The sequence below is a fragment of the Papaver somniferum genome, chromosome 5, assembly GCF_003573695.1.
Source record: "Papaver somniferum cultivar HN1 chromosome 5, ASM357369v1, whole genome shotgun sequence".
Taxonomy (NCBI): domain Eukaryota; kingdom Viridiplantae; phylum Streptophyta; class Magnoliopsida; order Ranunculales; family Papaveraceae; genus Papaver; species Papaver somniferum.
Genome location: NC_039362.1, coordinates 145351028 through 145372376, shown reverse-complemented (window position 1 = coordinate 145372376; position 21349 = coordinate 145351028). Strand labels below are relative to the sequence as shown.

Sequence of the window (21349 nt, the reverse complement as noted above, 5' to 3'; positions counted from 1 at the left end):
AGTTAAATCCATGGCACCTCAGTACAAAGGAGGTTGTGATGCTTGTGCTGGTGATCACAGATTTGCTGACTGTCCTTGGTCACAGACTCCTTGTATCAACCCGAAATGCCATTCAACTAAGGTGAGGATGTTAAACATAGCTCAGACATCATGGAATTATGGTATTGGGTACCTAAAATGCCAAAAGTGTGAAGATTTCCAATGGGTTTCTGATGCAATCTTTGTGGAAAAACAAAAACAACTGTGCAATTCTGAAGATCGAATTTGTGCACAATTTAAAGATAAAGTGAAGATAAAGTGCAGAATTAGAAGTTAACTCATGTCAACAAAGTTAATGTAACAGATTGGAAGTATTTCTCAATGTAATGTTAGTTTGCAGTTATGAGTATTTTAAATGAAATAACCTAGATTAACAAATAAAAGAATCACTGTCTCCATACTTTAAAAACCATAGATTCATAAATAAAATACTGTCATGACTCTTAAAACAGATACTGACTACTAGTATGTCTGCCATTACAAACTTTCAATTGTTCAAAGAAATGCTAAAAGAAATAAGGGAAAACAGGAACCAACATTTCTGATATTACTGATATTTAGAGTTAGGCTTTCTAACCCTTTTTGATGGTAGTTCAGAAATGTTGATTGTTTGCTAGAAATATTAACAGTACCATGATAAGTATGGTTAAAACAGGCAGATGAAGGTGTAGAAGAAGTAGATGGATGTGTTACCTTCCTTTTGGGTGCAGTGGAGGAGGATGGTGCAGTTTCCTTACCCTTTTTCTGGGAACAAGCTGAAGAAGTAGATGGTGTAGTAGCAGCTGCTTTGCCCTTTGACAATGGTGGTACCTCAGCTGATTTCTTTGATGCAGATGTTGATGCAGTATTTGGTGCAAACAAGGTCTTCCTCATCTTCTTTGTTGGTGCAGCAGTAATACAAAACTCATCCCCATTAACAGAACACTCCATTCTAACTCCTTTCTTCTTGGGGTTAGACCCAACTGGAGGACCTTGACAGGTAAGGATGTTATGATCAAGACCTTTACATACACTGCACTTTGTTACTCTTTTGCGCGGATTGTTCTTCTCATACCAAGACTTCTTTCTTTTGACACAAGGTCTTCCCTTATCTCTCAATCTGTGTGGATGTATAATATTGATACCAGTCTGCAAACAAAAGAAAGTTAGGGTTGGTATACTTTAAATGCACGGATCTAGAGAATAATGAAAAAAATAATGATACAATAAAGTAAAAAGACAAAAGTAGATAACATCTTTCAATGAAAAGATTCTGAAAACAAAAATATCAGACAATGGAAAAAGTTAAAGCATTTGAGATCTAGGCAAACCTTATTTTCATACTCATCAATGTCTCCCAATGTGGTTATTGACCATGAGTAGGTGGTCCTATAGTAGTCCCAGTGTAGTATTTACTGCAGTACCTGCACATTATTGATGCAATGATCATCATTCATTTACTGCATAACCATATTTAGGTGTAAATCAGTATTCAATTTAAACAAGAAAACCACAACAACATTATTGATGTAAATTTACTTACTGGGCCCAATCAGGATTCAAAGGGAACAAGGCTTTTACAGCATGTAGGCAAGGGAACTGCCTCAACTGCCACTGTCTACATGTACAAGTTTGTTGTTCTACTTTTACCACAAAAACTTTTCCAGTAGCTTTTTTGGTCACCTCATACACTTTCAGCTCTTCAGAAGGATCACACTCATAGTTACCTCTAAGATTGGACATCACCTCAATGAGATCCTTTCCAGCAGGAACAACATCACGCAATTGCCAATTTGAAGCAAGCTTTCTTCTTTTTGAAAACAACACCATCACCAAGTGTGCGTACATATCAACCATATGAGTGAGAGGCTTGTCTCTGATATTGAGGAACATGTTATTAAAACTTTCTGAAAAGTTGGAGTAGATGTGTTCACAAGCAACATCATGAGGAAACCATGATCTTGCCCAAGACTTTGGCTCTGCATCAATCAGGTACTGGTATGCTTTGGGATCTATCCCTGTCATTTCTTGCATGGCTTCCTAGAAAATATGTAGAGTATCTAAGTTAAATCATTTAACTAAAAACATGATAATTTATTCATTACTATTGAAACATGCCAATTCATTCATTATATTGAAACATCATTCAGACATTACCTCCCAATGTTTATACTTGTATGCCTTGGCAGCCTGCCAAAGAAGGTATGTTAGTCTTGGATTCCTGAATCCCTTGGTCATGAAATTCAAGTAAAGATGCCTGAAAAAAAACAAGCCAAACATTAACAGAGATACAATTAGAAATGTGTGAATAAGGAAATAAAAAGACAAAATGCATTTACCTTAGGCAGTATCTATTATTGGCCAAGGGAAACAACCTTTTAACTGATTCAAGTATGGCCTTCATTCTGTCAGAAATAAAGGTAAGTCCATCCATATCTGGAATCCTTTTCCTCAATTCTTTCAACATCAGGAACCAGTTTTCTTCAGTTTCACTTGTAGTAAACATCACACAAATTGGATATACCCTATTCTGACCATCTATACCAGTGGCTACAAGCATTGCACCACCTAGCTTACCATTTAGGTGAGCTCCATCTAAGCCAATTACCTTTCTACAACCATTCAAAAAACCCTTTATCTGTGCATCATAGGCTAAACGGACAAACTCAAATCTGTTATCTTCACCCTCTTTGGTCCAACTGAAATGTCATATGCTGTTTGGGTTAAAAGAAGTAGCAGCTGTGACCAGTTGTGGTGCTTTTATGTAAGAACTCTCAAAAGTTCCCTTCAACTCTGCTAAAACCAATTTCTGTGTACATAAACAAACAAAATATTAACATTCACACATACAACAAGTTAAACTAACAAAAAAAAACTTAGACAAGCATTAGAAACATACTCTTGCATCATTGGCAACCCAATTTGGTATGTCAGTTTGCAACTTGGGACTAATGATCTTCTTGGCTATATGCTTTGCCTTGTCCACTGGTGAACCCACATCCATAGTCTTCAACAAATACTTAGCTACAAATTTGGCATTGCATTTTCTACTGTGGTTTGCATTCAGATTTTTACAGGTGTGTTTCATGTTACACTCTCTTACTGTGATTGTGCCTTCCTTTGGACAAGTCTTGCATTCACTTTCCATTCACATCCTTGGGAACCCTTGTTCACACAATATGCATAATTTCTAGTCCTATCTCCCTTCTTCACTTTAAAATCCCTATGTTTCAACACTGAATATTCCCTTAAATGATCTCTATAAGCTTCTATGGATCCAAAAGCCATACCAGAACTTATTTCCCCAGGTTCAATTTCTGGAATGTTTTCATTTATCATTTCCAGTCTTTCTTGTTCCTTTAAATGATGTCCAAAGTCTTGTTGCCACTTAGTTTCATCCTCTTGGGTGACATCATATATGGGAACCAAATCATGTGAAGTTTCATTCACTAGTGCATTCTGCTCTTCATAATAACCACCTTGATTGAAATCTTCATTACAATCATCAGGCTCATTACCAACATATATAACTCTAGCACATATAGAAACCCAATCTTCATAAATGAACTTTTCTTGTGTTTCTTCATCTTCACTTTCATCTTCACCCTCCTCTGCATCTTCATCTGCATATTCCTTAAACAGAAACTCAGGCCTATCATCAGGATGACACTCATCTATATGTACATTAGGCAAATTTACCTGGTCATCTTCATACCCCTTTTCTTGGTTGTCTTCAACAGATGCATGTGTTGGAATATCTCCATACCCCTGTTCTTGGTTGTCTGCAACAGATGCTTGTGTTGGAACATCTTTCTCTTCATGCACAAAATCAAGTCATGTTGGTCTCATATCAGGCTTCTTAACATGGTTGTTATCCTGTTTATTAAGTCTTGGACTCCTCCTAACCTCAACCCTTTTACTCACTAATTTCTTCTTCACTGGATTTATCACCTCAGTCACACAACTCATCCCACTAGCACTAGCAGTATCACAACAAAAACCCCATTCTACTGTTGTAGGAATAATTGGAGCAATCCACAATCTTACAAAATTGCTTTTATTTGGTTTCCCAATTTTCCAGAATGAATGAAACATATCTTCTGATTCACACTTATCCCATGCATTCCCATCATTATCACTAAATAAAAATAACTCAAGTGTAGGATCCATACCCTGTTCATTTACCATCCTTTCCTTTATCATAGCCATGAATTTGTCTCCACTTGTACCAGCTTTGCAATCATAAAAATACATGTCCTTATATATCCGACCTATATCAGTTATCCAGAAATCCCTATCTTCAATAACCATTCTGAAACATTCAAAAAAAAAAAAAAAAAAAAAAAAAAAAAAAAGATCAATAATCATGATCAAAATTACAAATACAAAAAAATAAAACAACAAAATAGCAGCAACATTTTATAAACCCTAATACAGAATTTTGGTATATCCAAACCCTAATCTCAGAAAATGAAATTCTCAATTTTATAAACCCTAATTCTATAAACATACATTCAGAACCACAGAACAATATAACCCTAATCAATTATAGTGATGGAAAAAAAACAAACCCTAATTTCAGAAATTGAAATTCCCAATTTTATAACCCTAATTTTTTTAAACATAGATTCAAAGCAACGATTACTGGAAATACTAAATACTAAATCTAAATAAAGATCAACATAAGTCAAAAAAACAATTAATAATTTAGATTACTTACCTTTTTCAGTAAATTTTACAGTTCAGTTCTTCACTCCATTAAACATCAGCAAACTATCTCGATCCGTCTCTCTATCGACCTATCTCTCTCGATCTGTCAACCTCTCGACCTATCTCTCTCGATCTTCTAAGTTTATTTCAGTATTCTCCCCCCTCTCGAAATCCGTCTCTCTCTCTCTGGATAACTTTCTCTTTCAGGTTTTGAGTTTCTGTGAATGAAACCCGATGAAGAGAAGATAAGACATTATTCACACGTGCACCAAAATGACACCGTGTACTAAAATGAACGTGTCCGTTTTATATAAAACCACGTGGCACCAATAGATGAGCCATCAAAGGGTAAACTTTGTAATTTCGTCATGCACACGTGGGCAAATAAGGTTCTGACAGGTCCAATGTTCCCATCTGTCCGTTAATTTTCTTCGTGATCTGGATTCCATAGGATATAAATACGTGTCATCATAAATTATTAACAAGGGTAAAATTGAAATTTAGCATTGGTGTTGACTAATCAAAATGACCAGATATATATCTCTAACGTTAAAAGTAAGGTTTTGGGACATTTTGACTTATTTTTTAACGTTCGGGGCATTTTGACAAGGTGATGGTCGAAATTGGGGCATTTTACCTCTTAACCCTAATTGATATCCATGACATGACTGGTACTGTTACCTAGATACATATACATATGAATACAAGCATAACATATTAGCTATGAGCAGTTATTTGCCTATGTCAATAGTTAGTTGTGATTGAATTTCAAAACGATGTAAGTTACATATGTTAGCACTTAATGAGAGTGAAGAAAAATATTGCCAAAAATTAAGCAATACATAAAAGTACATAATAGAAAAGGAACTATTGGAATTGGATACTACTCATGCTGTAGCTGAATAAACAATGTGACATGCAGTTTCTTGACTTTTTAATTTAGGCACGCACATCCAACCAGCTAGCTTGATATATATTAAACGATTTTCAAATTTTATATGTAACTGAATGTTTCAGATGCTAATGGACCGATCATTAAGAATGCGGATCTTGAAGAACTACGAGAATTGGGATCTGGTGGTACCTTTGGGACAGTTTATCATGGAAAGTGGAGGGGAACAGATGTTGCAATAAAGAGACTAAAAAAGAGCTGCTTTGCAGGCCGATAATCTGAGCAAGAGTGAATGGTATTTATAGGAAATAAATTGACCTATTTAAGCTGTCTGTACTATAGAGCATGTTAATCTAATTTTCCATGGAATTATGCTAACATACCATGGCATGTTGACATGATTGTTCCTGTATAATTGATTCCAGACTAACGATTTTTGGAGAGAAGCAAAAATCTTATCGAATCTTCACCATCCAAATGTGGTAGCTTTCTACGGGGTGGTTCCAGATGGGGTAGGGGGTACATTGGCTATGGTGAATGGTTCACTTAGGCATGTCCTCCTAAAGAAGGATAAGTGATGTTCCTCTTCCTTAGTTTCCTTCTTCTTGTCTGTCCCATGCCTGTTGATCTGAGAATCTTGTAGTGATTATGACGTAAAAACTTATTATAATCATCATGGATGCAGCTTTAGGTATGCAGTATTTGCATTTGAACAACATTGTCCATTTTGATCTGAAATGTGATAATTTACTCGTCAATATGAAGGATCCACATCGACCAATATGCAAGGTAAAAAAAGAAAAGAAAAAAAAGCCTTACGGAGAACTGAGAACAAAAATACACTTTATATTCTTTCATGCATCTTTTTTATTATCTGTATTTGCTTACATGCTTTCATCCAGTTCAGTTATTTATAAAAGATATTCCTTTTGTTTAGACAAACTTACAACCAGTGTGGACTAAAATGTGGAGAAGTTGTATAATGTTTTTGGTTTTCTGATCGATTATGATATAACATTCATAAACCACCAACGTCAAAGTCAGTTTAATGAGAGGGTCATTGCAGGGACGGACCTAGGATTTCTATTGAGGGAGGGCTGGATCATCACTAATTTGCAAACAGGGGCGAAGCCATGATTTCTATGAAGGGGTGCAAGAAAAATAAATACGCCACAAAATAAAAAGATTACTATAATAAAAATTCTTTTACGCATCAAAAATTCCGTTGCCCTTCAACCTCAACCGGCAAGAAGAGTCTGAGATGCGGATGCATGCTTCATTTTGATCAAATAAATGAATTTGGGAAGAAAGAGTCAAGAATTAGTTACACTCGCAAGGATAATAACTGTGATTGGTCTTGGAGAGTTGGACTTTTGGGATTTTAGGGGTGCAAAACCCATTTGTCCCTTGATTTGGGCTTGCAAAACTAACACTTAGTATGAAAATTGGAAATTTAAGGGTGTGCAACTGCACACCCTTGCACTACATTGCCTCCGCTCCTGTTTGCAAAGCGGCTGGAGGCCGTGGCAAATTTTTGAGAGAAAGCGATTCTTTTTACTGATAAATTAAAATTTTACATCAAATGGGCTACATATTATCTCATCAGTGGGCTAAAATGAGCTAAATTACCTTACACTAATGGGCTAAAACAGAACTTTCAACAAATATCAGGACAAATTTTTTGTTGGGCCAGATTCAGGGACGGGCTATAGCCCGGGTTAGCCCTTTGCTAGGCCCGTCCCTGGGTCATTGTCTTTAAGAGAGAATGTCATTGTATTCTTGCTTTTGGTTTTGTATGTGCTTTGCTATAAAAAAAAAAGAGATGGAGCCTGAGAGGAGAGCATCTCTATTCTATTTGCATCCCTCTAATATTGGTGTGCAGTGCAGATTCCTGATTCACCAAATAGCACATGACTTCTACTGAAATGAGCTATGGCAAAAAAAAAAAAACAAAAAAAAAAACTATATAATATATGGGCACGTCAGAGTTGACAAAAACGGGTTTGTCTCCCATTAGATCTGTAAGAACAAAAACCAAAGACTTATCACATCACAGTTCACACATAGAATCCATGAATTTTGTTTTCAGAGTTCTTTCTTCTTAATAGTATCCGGTGCTATGGGTTTATCATCAATCCTGCAACAATTCTTAGAACAAGTTACTATCATGTTTCACCCAACCACAATCTCTATCTTAGCAATATTCTTCTTCTCTGGTATCTTCTATCTGCTAAGGAAGCATAATAAAAAATCTAATGATGGGTCAAACATAAATCAGCTCAAACTACCACCTTCTCCACCAAAGATACCGATCATCGGAAACATTCATCAACTGGGTCCTTTACTTCACCAATCTTTTTACCATCTGTCAAACAAGTATGGTCCACTCATGCTCTTAGCTTTGGGCAAAAGGTCTATTCTTATAGTTTCATCCGCAGAGATGGCAACTCAAATTGTAAAGAACCATGATCTTATTTTTGCAAATAGGCTTACAGTAAAAGCTTCAAGAGTTATCTTTTGTGCTGGAAACGATATAGCTCTAGCTCCATACGGTGACTACTGGAGAAAAGTAAGAAAATTTTGTGTTCTTGAATTGCTGAGCATAAAGAGAGTTCAGTCCTTCACGTTTATAAGAGAAGAAGAAGTTGATAAAGTTGTCAGCACGATAACTCAATCGTCTAAACAAAGAGACACCATTAATCTGAGTGAAATATTGTTCACTATGTCAAACACCATTATCTTTAGGTGTTCACTGGGTGACAACTTTAACAAAGAACATACTGACAGATTCATGGGGCTGATAAGGAAAGCGGCGACATTGTTGGAGTCTTTCAGTTTTGAAGATATCTTTCCTTTGCTTAAATGGATGGATAATCTAACTGGATTTAATGGGAAGCTCAGGAGAACCTCTCAAGAGCTAGATGTTTTCTTTAATCAAGTCATTGATGATCACCTCCTCTCAAAATCACAAGTAGACCATAAAGACAAAGATGATAAGAGGAACCTCATGGATCTGCTTCTTCTCCATGCTGCAAAAGATAATCTCGATCTCACAAGAGATAACATCAAAGGAATAATATTGGTAACTCTGCTCAACCTCTCAGTTTCTTTCTCTGCCTTGAACAAATGAGTTAGTATGAAGTTTGTATATATGTCTTAACAGGACATGTTTATTGGTGGAAGTGATACTACTGCAACTTCCATTGAATGGACTATGGCAGAGCTAATAAAGAATCCAGAGTTGATGAAGAAAGCACAAGAAGAGGTAAGAAGAGTGGTAGGAAACAAAAACAAAGTTGAAGAGCAAGACATTAACCATATGGACTACTTGAAATGTATTGTCAAAGAGAGTCTACGGCTACATCCGCCTTTACCTGTTTTGATCGGTCGAGTTTCGTCTGCCAGTGCTAAGATTGGTGGTTACGACATCCCACCAAATACTGGAGTTCTCCTCAATGCTTGGGCAATACAAAGAGACCCAAAATTATGGGATAAACCATTAGAGTTTTGTCCTGGGAGATTTAAAAACAACCTTGTGGACTTTAAAGGTCAGGATTTTCAACTGATCCCATTTGGGTCCGGAAGAAGAGGGTGTCCTGGAATGGCATTTGGCCTTGCAGTGGTGGAATTTGTTTTAGCCAACCTCCTGCACAGGTTCGACTGGGAATTGCCTGGCGGTGCTAATGGCGAGGGACTAGACATGACAGATGGTCTGGGCATCACTGTTAACAGGAAGACTCCTCTTCGTGTGGTTCCAATATTGGTACACTCAGTTACTTCTTGATTATCCACATGTACATGCATAAATCCATACTTTTCTCTTGCATTTTATTGGCAAAACCAAGAACAGATTATACTTTTCATTTAGTATGTGTAATAAAAAAACATTGCAACACCAGGGAACTAACCTTACTGGTGAAATGCAAAAACAACTTGTCATGCACCGGCTTCATGATATTTAGACTGTGCTTAGTGCCAAGTATCATATGGGACTGCCACATGGAGTCTCTACACAATCGCTATTAAACTCATTTCGAGCTCTTACCAGTTGAATGATAGTATGCAAATATTCGAATCCTGACATTTGAAAACAAGCTTATTAAAGGGGCGGCATGGTTTATTAAAGGGGCGGCATTGCGATAGTAATGTCCCTTTAATTGGTTAGAGGATGTAAATTGACTAGATTACCTTTTTCACCTTAAATCAATCAAAATCAAATCAATTTTTTAAACCTAATGAATCATAAAAAAATCAAATCAGCTTTTTTTCATCTTCTCTTCTCCTCCATCAACCGTAACCTCCATTAAAACTGAAAATTTCATCATCTTCGATTAATCGGTGATTTGAAAAATGTTTGGAAAACCCAGTTAGGGTTTAGTTTATGGTGTTAGATTTAAGTTAATTTTGTATCAAAAATTAGGGTTTTGTATGAAAATTGAAATTGAAATTTCTGGTTGCATGTGAGTTACGGTTGGTAATAACTTAAATACCAACGCAAGTTCTTAGTTTTGAGAAATATGTTCAGTTACAGTTTGCATTTGCATCATATTTATCAACCGTAATTGAGTTACGGTTTGTTACTCAAACAACCATACCAACCGTAAGTAATCCTGTGTCTTAAGAATTTATCAAATAATGATTTACGGTTCAAAAGTTAAGTTGACACACCAACCGTAGGGTAGCTACGGTTGGTCTCGATTCATTAGTTACCAACCGTAATTTAGTTACGGTTGTTGTCCAAATTTAATTACCAACCATAACTGGTTTTATGATTAGATCTTCCCCAAATTTAACCAGTTACGGTTGGTATTCGATAACTTACGAACCATAACTAAAGTTTTAATTTACGGTTGCTCACGAGCAAAATTGCAACCATAAGTTCTTTATGAAAATTTAAAAGTTTTAATTTTGTAACGTACTTTAGATAATTTTGACCGAGAAAAAGCTAATGAGAACTAATTTAGAAGTATACCGGGTCACTGGAATCACTCATTTTGGTTGAGCGAATCAAAATCTAGGGTGTCACAAATATCACAAAAAAATTTCTTTTTCTTCTCCTCTGAACTTTTTTCTTTCTTTAACTCTAAAAATCTGATTTTGTTTTGTTTTTGAGTTAATATAAGTGAAAATAGTCATTAATACTAAACTTTATTATCATCACTAAACTAGGTTATCAATAATAAGGATTAATTTGTCATTTCCATTTTTTTTTTATAAGAGACACCTTGAATGATCATGTAATGATCCTTTTTATCTTATTAAAATGCCGCACTTCTAATACACCATGTCGCCCCTATAATAAGCTTGTTTGAGTTGTCTCGCCTTCAAAGATGGTCATAATAACATATTCAGAGGGTAAAAGGGGAAACTAAAACGGACTAGTGTGTGCGGTTATAACGGCGGCTTTCGGAAAGAGCTGAACTAAACCCCTCTTAATTCTTCATCCTCCTAGCTCTCTCCCTCTCACCACCGCCTACCTCCACCGTCTCAAAACTTTCACTTGTTGGTTCCAAATTTTCTTCTCTTCCAACCTCTATCTTCTCAGTTCTCAGTCATCAGGAGTATCGTAATCTCGATTTTAAAGTGAAATGTAAGTGTGATTGATTCTATCTCAGTTAAATGATTTTGGTTTTTTCTTAGATAAATTTTCTTTATTCTGTGTGGTTTTTGATTTTAGCAATTGTTTGATTTATCAGGTCACGCGTATGTGTGAAGAATTTACCAAAATATGTTGCTGAAGATAATCTCAGAGATTTCTTTTCTCAGAAAGGGGAAGTAACTGATGCTAAACTCATGAGAACTAGGTAAATCAAACCCTTCCTTCTTCTATCAACTTTTGAATGAATCAATCAATCAACTATTTTTCTTCTTTTGAATTTTGAATGAATGAGAACTAGGGGAAGTGACTAATTTGTATTATTGTTATTATAATCAGAGATGGTAAGAGTAGACAATTCGCTTTTATTGGGTTCCGAACGGAGCAACAAGCTGAAGAAGCTCTTAAGTACTTCAACAATTCTTACATGGATACGTCTAGAATTACATGCGAGGTGCGTTGCGTTTTAAGTACTGTTGATTATAAACACACGTATATGAGGGAGATATTAAGTTTAATGTTAGTTAGTTGTTGTTCTTATAGAAAATGTGTCATATTGTATTTAGATTGCTCATAAAGTTGGGGATGCAAATATCCCACGTCCATGGAGTCGGCATTCTGTTACAAAGAAAGAAGAGACAGTAGATGAAAGTAAGAAAACTACTGGTGGTGGTGGTGCTAAAAGCTCAAGCAAAAGAGGAGAAGTAAAGAAAGGTAAAAAAGACATGGAGATTGATGACCCTCAACTGTTAGAGTTTCTTGAAGTTATGCAACCACGGAGTAAGACGAAGTTGTGGGGGAATGATACATTAGGAAGTACTCTTGCTGTTGCTGACCAAATTGGCAAAGATGCTGTTGAAAAAACTCGTACTGACAAGGTAGACAAGAAACGAAAGGATCCATCAAAGGTGAAATTAGATAAGCATGCTGAAAAAGAAAATGGGCCATCTGATGATTCAGCAAAGAAAGAGACACTTGTTCTACCTAACACTGAAGATCTCTCTGACATGGATTATTTCAAGAGTAAAGTGAAAAAGGATTGGTCGGATTCTGATTCTGATTCTGGTTCAGAGAGTGAAGATGGTCCAAATAGTGAAGCCGAAGCTGGTAGGGTAGTGTACGCAGAAGAACCCTCTGATGACTATACTGGAGAGGCCTCTCAAGAAAAGATAGAAGAGGAGGAAGGTCCTCCTGGAGGATCTGATGGTGAGATGGTTGAGCCGGAGGACCCATCGTCAGTCTTAGATGATGCTAAAAAACAGATTCTTGAGACAGGGCGTCTCTTTGTTCGCAATCTTCCATACACTGCGAGGTATGTTGACCTTCCATTCAGGCTTCTTCAATTTCTATTTACCTGTTGGGTGTCTAATATATGTTTTTCTTTTCTTTTTGAATGAATTTTTGTGGAATAGTGAGGAAGATCTGACGGAGATTTTTAGCAAATTTGGTGATATTTCAGAGGTCCATCTTGTTGTTGATAGAGATACCAAACGATCAAAAGGAATTGCATATGTTCTCTATACACTTCCAGAATTTGCAGTTAGGTACTGTATTTTGGATTCAGTTAAACATCTTTCAATTGGTTATTGTTTTAGTTGTGCTATCTTTTTAGTTTGGGAATGCGCAAATTATATAATCTAAGAAAGTAGATGCCAAATATTCATGTTGTGCCTAGTTTACACTGAGTTAGCTCTATCATAAAGGTCTAACCATACCTTGGTATTTGGTAACCATACCTGTGTACTTGGTGAATCATTTCCAATGATTTTTGCACGAAGATGAAACCACTTTGATTTTGCTCATAGTTGCTAATCAAACAACTGTAGTGCTCATAACTGGGGATTTGCAGATCGTAAATTCTTTGAATGTGGTTCTACGTATTTTCTTCTTCAATTTCTTATCAATCTTCTGACTTGTCGTTTCAGGGCATTTGAAGAGTTAGACAATTCAATTTTCCAGGGCAGGTTATTGCATATTCTACCAGCAAAACAGCAAAACACTTCTATGAAACAAGAGTAAGCATCTGAATTAAATTGGTTTTTTACTGGTTGATCTTTTTTTGTCTGTCTGTCTATTTGTCTTTCGTTTTTTTTTTCCTTCCACCTTTTCCATTATCGAGTGAGTTTGTTATACTTTTTTTTCAGCTCTAATGCTGGTGGCCAAGCTTCAAAAACTTTTAAGCAACAAAAGGACGACCAGAGAAAAGCAACTGAAGCCGGTGGAGATACACGAGCATGGAACAGTTTATTCATGCGCCCTGATACAGTATGTAAACTGGCTAAACAATCCTTATCCTCCATCAGATTCATTTATGTGATTGAAAGTGTCCTTCTGCACCATTCAGTCTGAAATAATAACAGGATAACCAATTACATATCTCTTACATAACTACCTTGCTCTTACATAACTCTTGTCAGAAATATCTACCTGGTGCGATATTTATGAGAGCCAATGGTTACAATTATATAATTTGTGTTGTTACTATGAAGTTTGTGTTGTTACTGAAGTTTGTGTTGTTACTGAAGTTAATTTTCCTTGGTCACAAAAATTAGGGTTCAGTTGTTATTTTCTCATTGTGTATTGCTACTTCGGCTTCTAGACTTCAGTAACTTATTTCTCTTCCACATCAAACAGGTTGTGGAGAACATTGCTAGGAAATATGGAGTGAGTAAAAGTGATTTTCTTGACCGGGAAGCAGATGATTTAGCTGTTCGCATTGCTTTGGGAGAGACACACGTCATTGCTGATACAAAAAAAGGTTTAGTAAATGCTGGTATCAACGTTTCTGCTTTAGAGGAATTTGCCTCTGGAAAGACCGATGGAAGCAAAAGAAGCAATCATGTTTTACTCGTGAAGAATTTGCCATATGGCTCTTCTGAGGGAGACCTGACGAAGATGTTTGGCAAATTTGGAAGCTTGGATAAAATTATTCTTCCTCAAACCAAAACATTGGCCTTGGTATGCACTCATCATATCAGCCATTCCATATAATGATAACTTGGATCTGAACGTGCCTGAATTTTTGATGCTAACCCTTACTCATTTATTGATATTATTTTCTTATCTTGGTTGAAATATAGAGTGTCTATCCGAGGGTTTTAATTTGTGAAATACTTTGACTCTGCCTTCTGTGCTGGATTTCAAATCTTTCACAAATTTCAAACTGTCATATTCTTTAACCAAGAATATTGTGTATGCGTATCATTTGTATGCGTATCATTTGTATTTTCAAACTGTCATATTCTTTAACCAAGAATTTGTATTTGATCTACTAATTATGTTCTTAGCTTAGGGATAGTAATTGATATGTGCTAAAACATTTATGTTCTTATCGGTGGTGTAATGGTTTGGAACACTGACTCCCAAACAAATATCGTTTAGTTAGATGTGAAATCAATTAGTATAAGATGCGTAGTGTATTGTGTTTTTAAACTTAATATCAACAGATGGAATGCATTACTTGTATTGTATGTGGAATATTATTACTTAGTGGAGAATTGTGTAAAGCAGATTCTTAACCTCATTTGCTTTTATTAAAGTCCTTCACATGATTTTGCAGGTTGTTTTCCTTGAAGCAAATGAAGCACGTGCAGCTTTCAAAGGCCTAGCGTACAAGCGTTACAAGTAAGTTCATCCGTATTCTTAAGTGTTCTCTAAAATGAAGTCTTACGAAAGAATTTGGAATCTCTATGGAAGAAAAAGAATTAGCTAGCTATTGACTACTAGTAACTGAGTATCTGGAATTTTTTTAATTCTCTGCCTTTTCAACAGTGATATAGTCAGAATTTGACTTTCACATGCTTGTAGTTACTGTTCCCGTGGTTAGCAAATTCATCTGTCATGTGAATACCCTACGGCTACCCTCACTATAGAACTTCATTACGACCAATTTTTAAAAGAATATTCTCTAGTTACATTATTTGCTGATTATAGACTTCTCTGTCAATATATAATGTTAGAGATGCCCCATTGTATTTGGAATGGGCTCCTGCCAATATCCTCTATCCAAGTTCAACATCGGAGGCTGATGCTCAGAAGTATGGCATCGTTGGTGAAAACGATGTGAAGAGAGCTATTGTTGAACAAGGGGTTGAAGCAATATCTGGAGTTGATGTTGATCCTGATAGAGTTGAGGTTTGTTGTTTCTTATGATTGATTAATTACTTAAAACTTTCAAGTTACTGTTGTGAGGACTGCTTTCCCAGAGCTCATGTTATATTTCGTAGATTGTACTAATCTACCAATGAAGAGGACAGTGTCTCACGATAGATTTTTAGAATTCTTATGCTATCTTTAGGTGACAGTTTCTCATAATATCCTATCTGACTTTTTAACAACTTCCCTAAGTGAATATTTTGGTACAAGTGTTAATTGCATTTCGTGTGGCTTTAATGGTCCATAAGGCTAACTGCCACAAATTCTCTACATAACAGAAATGCAATTTAATATCATGTTATAGATCGTTAGTGTTACAATTTAGACTTCTGTTTACGTTTCACTAGTCCTATGAGTTATTTGGTTTTTTAAGTTTTCAATGATGGATGCTTTTAAACTAATTTATGAACTTACTTGACCTTTTTAACTCCCTGATATATTTGATTGGTGAGTGGTGACATCTTTTTGTTTGTTTTGTGCAGTCACGGTCTCTATTTGTCAAAAATTTGAATTTTAGAACATCTGATGAGAATTTGAAAAAGCATTTTACTGAAAAGATTAAGGAGGGAAGAATTCAAAGTGCCAAGGTAATGCTTACTTTTCTAAGCAGCCAACTATTTGTAGTGCCTTTGTTGTGTATTTGCGCACTTACACGCTATTGCCCATTCGCAGGTTAAGAAGCACTTGAAAAATGGAAAGAATGTCTCCATGGGTTTTGGTTTCATCGAATTGGATTCTGTTGAAACAGCAACAAAAGTGTGCAAAGATTTACAGGTAACAAAACTCTCACAAGCAAATAGTAATCTAGGTGCAGACTTTTAATCAATTATGTAGCTAATAATCATTTGTTTCTTGTTATTACGGTTAGTCAATAAGTAATATACAACTATTTGTCTGCATTCCAGGGAACAATTTTGGATGGCCATGCACTAATTTTGCAACACTGCCATGCCAAATCGGATGAGCAAGTTGCAAGAAGAGTTGATAAAGACAAGAGTTCTACCAAGTTAATTGTAAGAAATGTTGCATTTGAGGCAACGGAGAAAGATCTGAGACAGCTGTTCAGTCCTTTCGGCCAGGTGATTGAACTTTTATGAGCATACATAATTTTTACTAATGTTTGACTGAATGGATTCATACTTTATTAGGACATCATGTTTCTAATTTCTTCCTGACATGTATATGACTGTTTTGCAGGTAAAAAGTCTTAGGTTACCGATGAAGTTAGGGAACCACAGAGGTTTTGCGTTTGTTGAGTTTGTAACTAAGCAGGAAGCTCAGAACGCTCTCCAACAGCTTTCAAGTGTCCATTTGTACGGGCGGCATCTGGTAAGACCTTGTTTTCTTACAGTTTCTCTAGAACCTAAATATAATTCTGCTCTGGTTTTCTATGCATGACTTTTTTTTTATAGCAATTTTATGTGAACTCGTATTTGTTGGTCAAGCTTTTGGGATTTATACGGGTGGTTTGGTTAAATTTACTAGGATTGGTTCATGTTCTCTTTTCTTGAAGCATCATGAACAGCAAATGCAGAAAGCAGTATGATGGCCATAGCATACCTCAATATTCTTAAGCATCTGTCTACCGATATTGAGTACATAGCTGGAACTGATTATAACGCAATAAATTTCAACTATAGTTAGTTGATTCTGTTATATCACATGTGGGGCCAAAAACGGGAAAAATAGGCTCCTGGTTGAGTTTCATTGTAGGCAAGTGGTCCTTGTTCTCTGTGTGTGTCTGTGAATTTACAGAAGGATCATCACTCGTTAACTTTCAGGTATTGGAACGAGCAAAGGAAGGAGAAACCTTGGAAGACTTGCGAGCTAGAACTGCTGCTCAGTTCACTGATGAGCAAAATGGATACCAAAACCCAACAAAGCTAGCGAAGAAGAGAAAACATATGGACATTCTTGACAAATCTGATGTTATGTTTGAAAAGATCGCCCGCTAATGCTTAGCCGTTGTGTTAAAGAATTTGCCATTTTTTTTTTCTTTTGAAAATGCAAATAGTGCTGTTTGATTGAAAAAGATACCGACAAAATAGTAAAAGAAAGAAAGAACGATTAGAATGACACAAAGTTTCCAACTATTCCACACCAATGTGGTCAATTTCAGATTTCGGTCCGCCTCGGTTAGGACCGAGACACCGGGACAACTTTATCTCAGATTCATGGGAGAAATCTCGGAGTATCTACCGAAACTTCAATTTCGAATTTCATATATCAAACGTTTTTCACAAATACCACCAATATTTAAGCGAACAAAAAAGTTTTCGAACAAAATAGCAGAAAACTCATTCGTGCAAATTTCAAAAACTTTCAGTCAATTCTGGCAGATTAGTCAACCGAAAATCAACTAAAAAATCCAGTTAGTTCCAGCCAAATTCCATCTCAACAAAATCACACATTTTGCTACCTTGAGTAATGAAACCGGAACTTCCGGCGGAATTTCGGCCGAAATTGACTACGTTGTTCCACACATTTATCTGGATATTGTATAGCGGCAGTCTTATACAACAGTATGAGGGGAGTCAATACCAAATGCTCCCCAAGTCAATTATATCCAGGGGGAGTGCAAGGGTGTGCACTTGCACCCCTGCCCAGCGGGTTCCAAAGCCTACTTTAATCTTTATACAAGCCTATTTTTATTTCTTTGCACCTCTAAAAAACTTTTCAGCACCCGAATAACCCCATAGCAAATTTTTGCAACCCTGTTCCATAATTCTTGCATCCGCCCCTGATTATACCCAGCAAGTAATAGTTGTTTTTTTCTTTTGATTGAAAAGGGCAAAATTTATAAAAGAGAATGAGCTCTAGTCACAAAAAAGTGACTAGAAAAACTCAAAGAGATCAGTGAATCACTGCATCCTAGTTACAAATGATAGTAGAAAGGTAAAATCCACAGAAAATATCTTTGTTTAAAGCCCAAGAAAACAACAAACATTTAACAGCAATTATCAATTGAGAAACATTCCTACACTGGTTTTTATACAGCCTATTGTTGCGCTCCTTCCATATGGTCCACAAGTTTGCAAAAGGCAGTAATGCCCAAATTTTCTTCTTCCAGCATCATTTGTTGTTGAAGAACGCAAAGTCATTACAACATCATTTTGGATCTCAAAGTGAACTCTCTTTACAAACTTTGGAGTCGGACTTTAACCTACACTTTACATTATGAGTCAAGTCCTCGTAGTTACAATCTCTTGGGTTCTTTCACTCAAGCTAAGATATTTCTAGCAAATAGTATGAATTATGAAGGAACCACTTGGCATGCTGTAGTTTGTCATCGCCCGTGACTTTCTTTGAGAAGGAGAAATCGAAAATTGGGTCCAGGAAGAAGAAAATGAGTCGATTATACACAATAACATCATAAATATCCTAAACGTCAAAGATTACGGCATGATTTTCAACCAATAGGAAATGAGATAATAGTTAGAAATAGGTCCTACTAAAACTCGGATTTTTATGTTTACTTTGACTAGTTTTTAATCGTTTAATCGCAAGAGGAGATATTTTTTTATTATTTTTTGGATGAAAAGGCAACTTGTATTAATCAAATAATAGACTACAAGAGATTTATGAGTTCATTTTTATCAAAAACATTGAAAATAACACTAGATTTTAAAACACAAGAAGAGATATAACTGTTTAAATAGTTTATATTAAATAAAAAAAATAAAAAATAAAGTGAATAAATTCTAAGTGTTAATATTTGACGTAAGGATATATACGTAGGAAATAATTGTATCCAATGATGTTTCACGATAGTGACAGTCACAATGGTGAAAGAGGTAAAATAAGGATTACGGAAATAATTGTTTTCTTTTTTGCGGATGAAAACAAATGGTAAAAGCAGTAGTTTTTGGTGTAAAAATATCGTCATACATCTTTATACGAACTCACCATTCTCAAAACTAATCAAACAAACAAAAAAAGGAAAAGTCTCTTGCTTTTTTTAAATATTTTCTCTCTATATTGCTTGTTTTCTATCTTTTTCTCCAAAGAGAATGAAAATGTCTACATTGTTCACAATTTTCTTGATGCTAGGATTACTTGCATCTTCGTCAATAGCCCAAACCGAAACGCATTGGTATAAAGACCGTACGTTGTATATTGAATATTTAACAGATGAGATCAGTTTGTGGAAGCTTAATGAACCCCATGGTGAACCTATTGTGTCAAATAACGGTGTAGTGGGTGATTTCACATCTTTAGGAACGGTTACAGATTATCTATCTTTAGTTGATCACTCTTTTCAATGGAGAAAAAGTGAGTTCGATGCTATGGAAGCTTTCATATACAAATATGATTGCCTGGTGTTTGAGGGTGAAAACGGTTTCTGCTGATTTCGGTAATTTCGGGTGTGTGGGTGAGAAACGAGTCTAAACCCTAAACAATGTACTGCAAGGGAGTACTTTGGATTCAAGAGATCAATCTGTAAAAATCCGTCCTAAACCAAGAAATGGTTTTGGAGAAGGGTTGGTTTTGGAGAGGGAAGCGAAGAGAGTGTTGAGACCAGAATAGTTGATCCTGGAAGAGTAGTTGTTTTGTGACTTGCATCAAAAAGTGGGAAGCTAACAGATGGGAAAGCTAGCAAACTTTTTCTGAGTGTTGTATGCTCCTGACCAGAACTTGTTGTTCGGTGGAAATAGGTAAGACCTATTTATACAAGTTGAAGTGAAACGTTCTCTGGTCTCGTAAGAAATGGAAAACGGATGAGTAAATGGGAGGAGGTGGTAACCAGTAACGCCTGGAATTGATGTTCCATAAAAGAAAGCGTTTTACCATTACTCCATGTATTTACTAACCGCCTCATCCTTATGAAATTGTCTTGTAACGGGCGTAGTGTACGCCGCACGATGTAAACCGTCAAACCAATACCCAATGAGCATCCCCCAATTTGTGACATGTGTTGATGTCTCGAGTGTTTTCGTGGAAACATGTAGCATGTTACTGTTGTTTGGAAAGTTGAGCTTGGGAGACTTGCCGGCTCGATGGTGACCTTCGACGGTCGAGATTTTGCATCTTGAGAGGAATGGTAGACGTTGATTATTGCAACCCTTCGTTTGGTAGCCAGTGGCATGAAAGCATGGTCGGCATGGCTTTAATATGGCCTAGTTTAGGCGTGGCCAAAAGCTAGGGTTTTGGCATTGTTTGGGCGCGACCAAAACTAGGGCTTGGCGTCGAGCCAAAAGGTTTCCCTGCGTTAGCTGGTAACCTTGGACGGTTAATATCTGCGTCTTAGATGGAAATGTGGCCGTCGATTGTTGCAAGCCTTCTTTTTGGAAGCCGTGAAGGGAAGGCCGGCATGGTATGGTTTAGGCGCAGCAAGGTGGCTGGAATGGCATGCCATTGGCACATGTGGCATGGTCGGCATGCCTTGGCGCGGTTTAGGCGTGTCCAAAACTAGGATTTTGGCGTTGGGCCAAAGGTTACCATCTGTTGGTTTGTGAACTTGGACGGCTAAGATTTGCATCTAAGATGGAAGGGTAGCCGTTGATTGTCGCACACCTTCTTTTTGGTAGACGTGAGGGGAAGGCCGGCATGGTATGGTTTAGGCGCGGCAAGGTGGCTGGCACGGCATGCCATTGGCACATGTGGCATGGTCGGCATGCCTTGGCGCGGTTTAGGCGTGGCCAAAACTAGGGTTTTGGTGTTGGGCCAAAGGTTACCATGCGTTGGCTGGAGACCTTGGACGGCTAAGATCTGCATCTCAGATGGAAGGGTGGACGTTGATTGTTGCAACCCTTCGTTTTGGCAGCCAGCGGCATGTAGCGGGGCCGATATGGCTTTGGCATGAAATCGTGGATTGCATGGTTTTCCATTGGCACGGTGGCGCGGATGGCATGGTTGGCATGCCTTGGCGCGGAGGTGTGGCTGGCACGGCATGCCATTGGCACATGTGGTGCGGCTGGCATGGTTGGCATACCTTGGCGCGAAGACGTGGATGGCATGGTTTGCCATTGGCACGGTGG

The 21349-nt window shown here is 36.9% G+C and overlaps 3 protein-coding genes across 3 annotated transcripts; 2 read left to right on the top strand and 1 right to left on the bottom strand.

Annotated features, from left to right (window-relative positions):
- Window positions 1-1384: 1384 nt before the first annotated feature.
- Window positions 1385-3022, bottom strand: LOC113279805. The gene is made up of 6 exons (XM_026528468.1): window positions 2918-3022; window positions 2765-2827; window positions 2358-2656; window positions 2176-2275; window positions 1562-2058; window positions 1385-1442 (listed from the first exon to the last, which is right to left on the bottom strand). The coding sequence occupies exons 1-6, from the start codon at window positions 3020-3022 to the stop codon at window positions 1385-1387; spliced, it is 1122 nt and encodes a 373-aa protein (XP_026384253.1).
- A 4611-nt stretch (window positions 3023-7633) lies between these two features.
- LOC113277933 (cytochrome P450 71A1-like) lies at window positions 7634-9483 on the top strand. The gene is made up of 2 exons (XM_026526897.1): window positions 7634-8702; window positions 8784-9483. The coding sequence occupies exons 1-2, from the start codon at window positions 7740-7742 to the stop codon at window positions 9402-9404; spliced, it is 1584 nt and encodes a 527-aa protein (XP_026382682.1). The 5' UTR covers window positions 7634-7739; the 3' UTR covers window positions 9405-9483.
- A 1580-nt stretch (window positions 9484-11063) lies between these two features.
- LOC113283073 (multiple RNA-binding domain-containing protein 1-like) lies at window positions 11064-17447 on the top strand. The gene is made up of 15 exons (XM_026532226.1): window positions 11064-11210; window positions 11317-11424; window positions 11556-11670; window positions 11783-12528; window positions 12629-12760; window positions 13142-13231; window positions 13361-13481; window positions 13851-14174; window positions 14776-14840; window positions 15176-15350; window positions 15854-15958; window positions 16044-16145; window positions 16277-16450; window positions 16569-16700; window positions 17153-17447. Coding segments are annotated over exons 1-15 (2565 nt in total). The 5' UTR covers window positions 11064-11208; the 3' UTR covers window positions 17327-17447.
- The last annotated feature ends 3902 nt before the right edge of the window (window positions 17448-21349 follow it).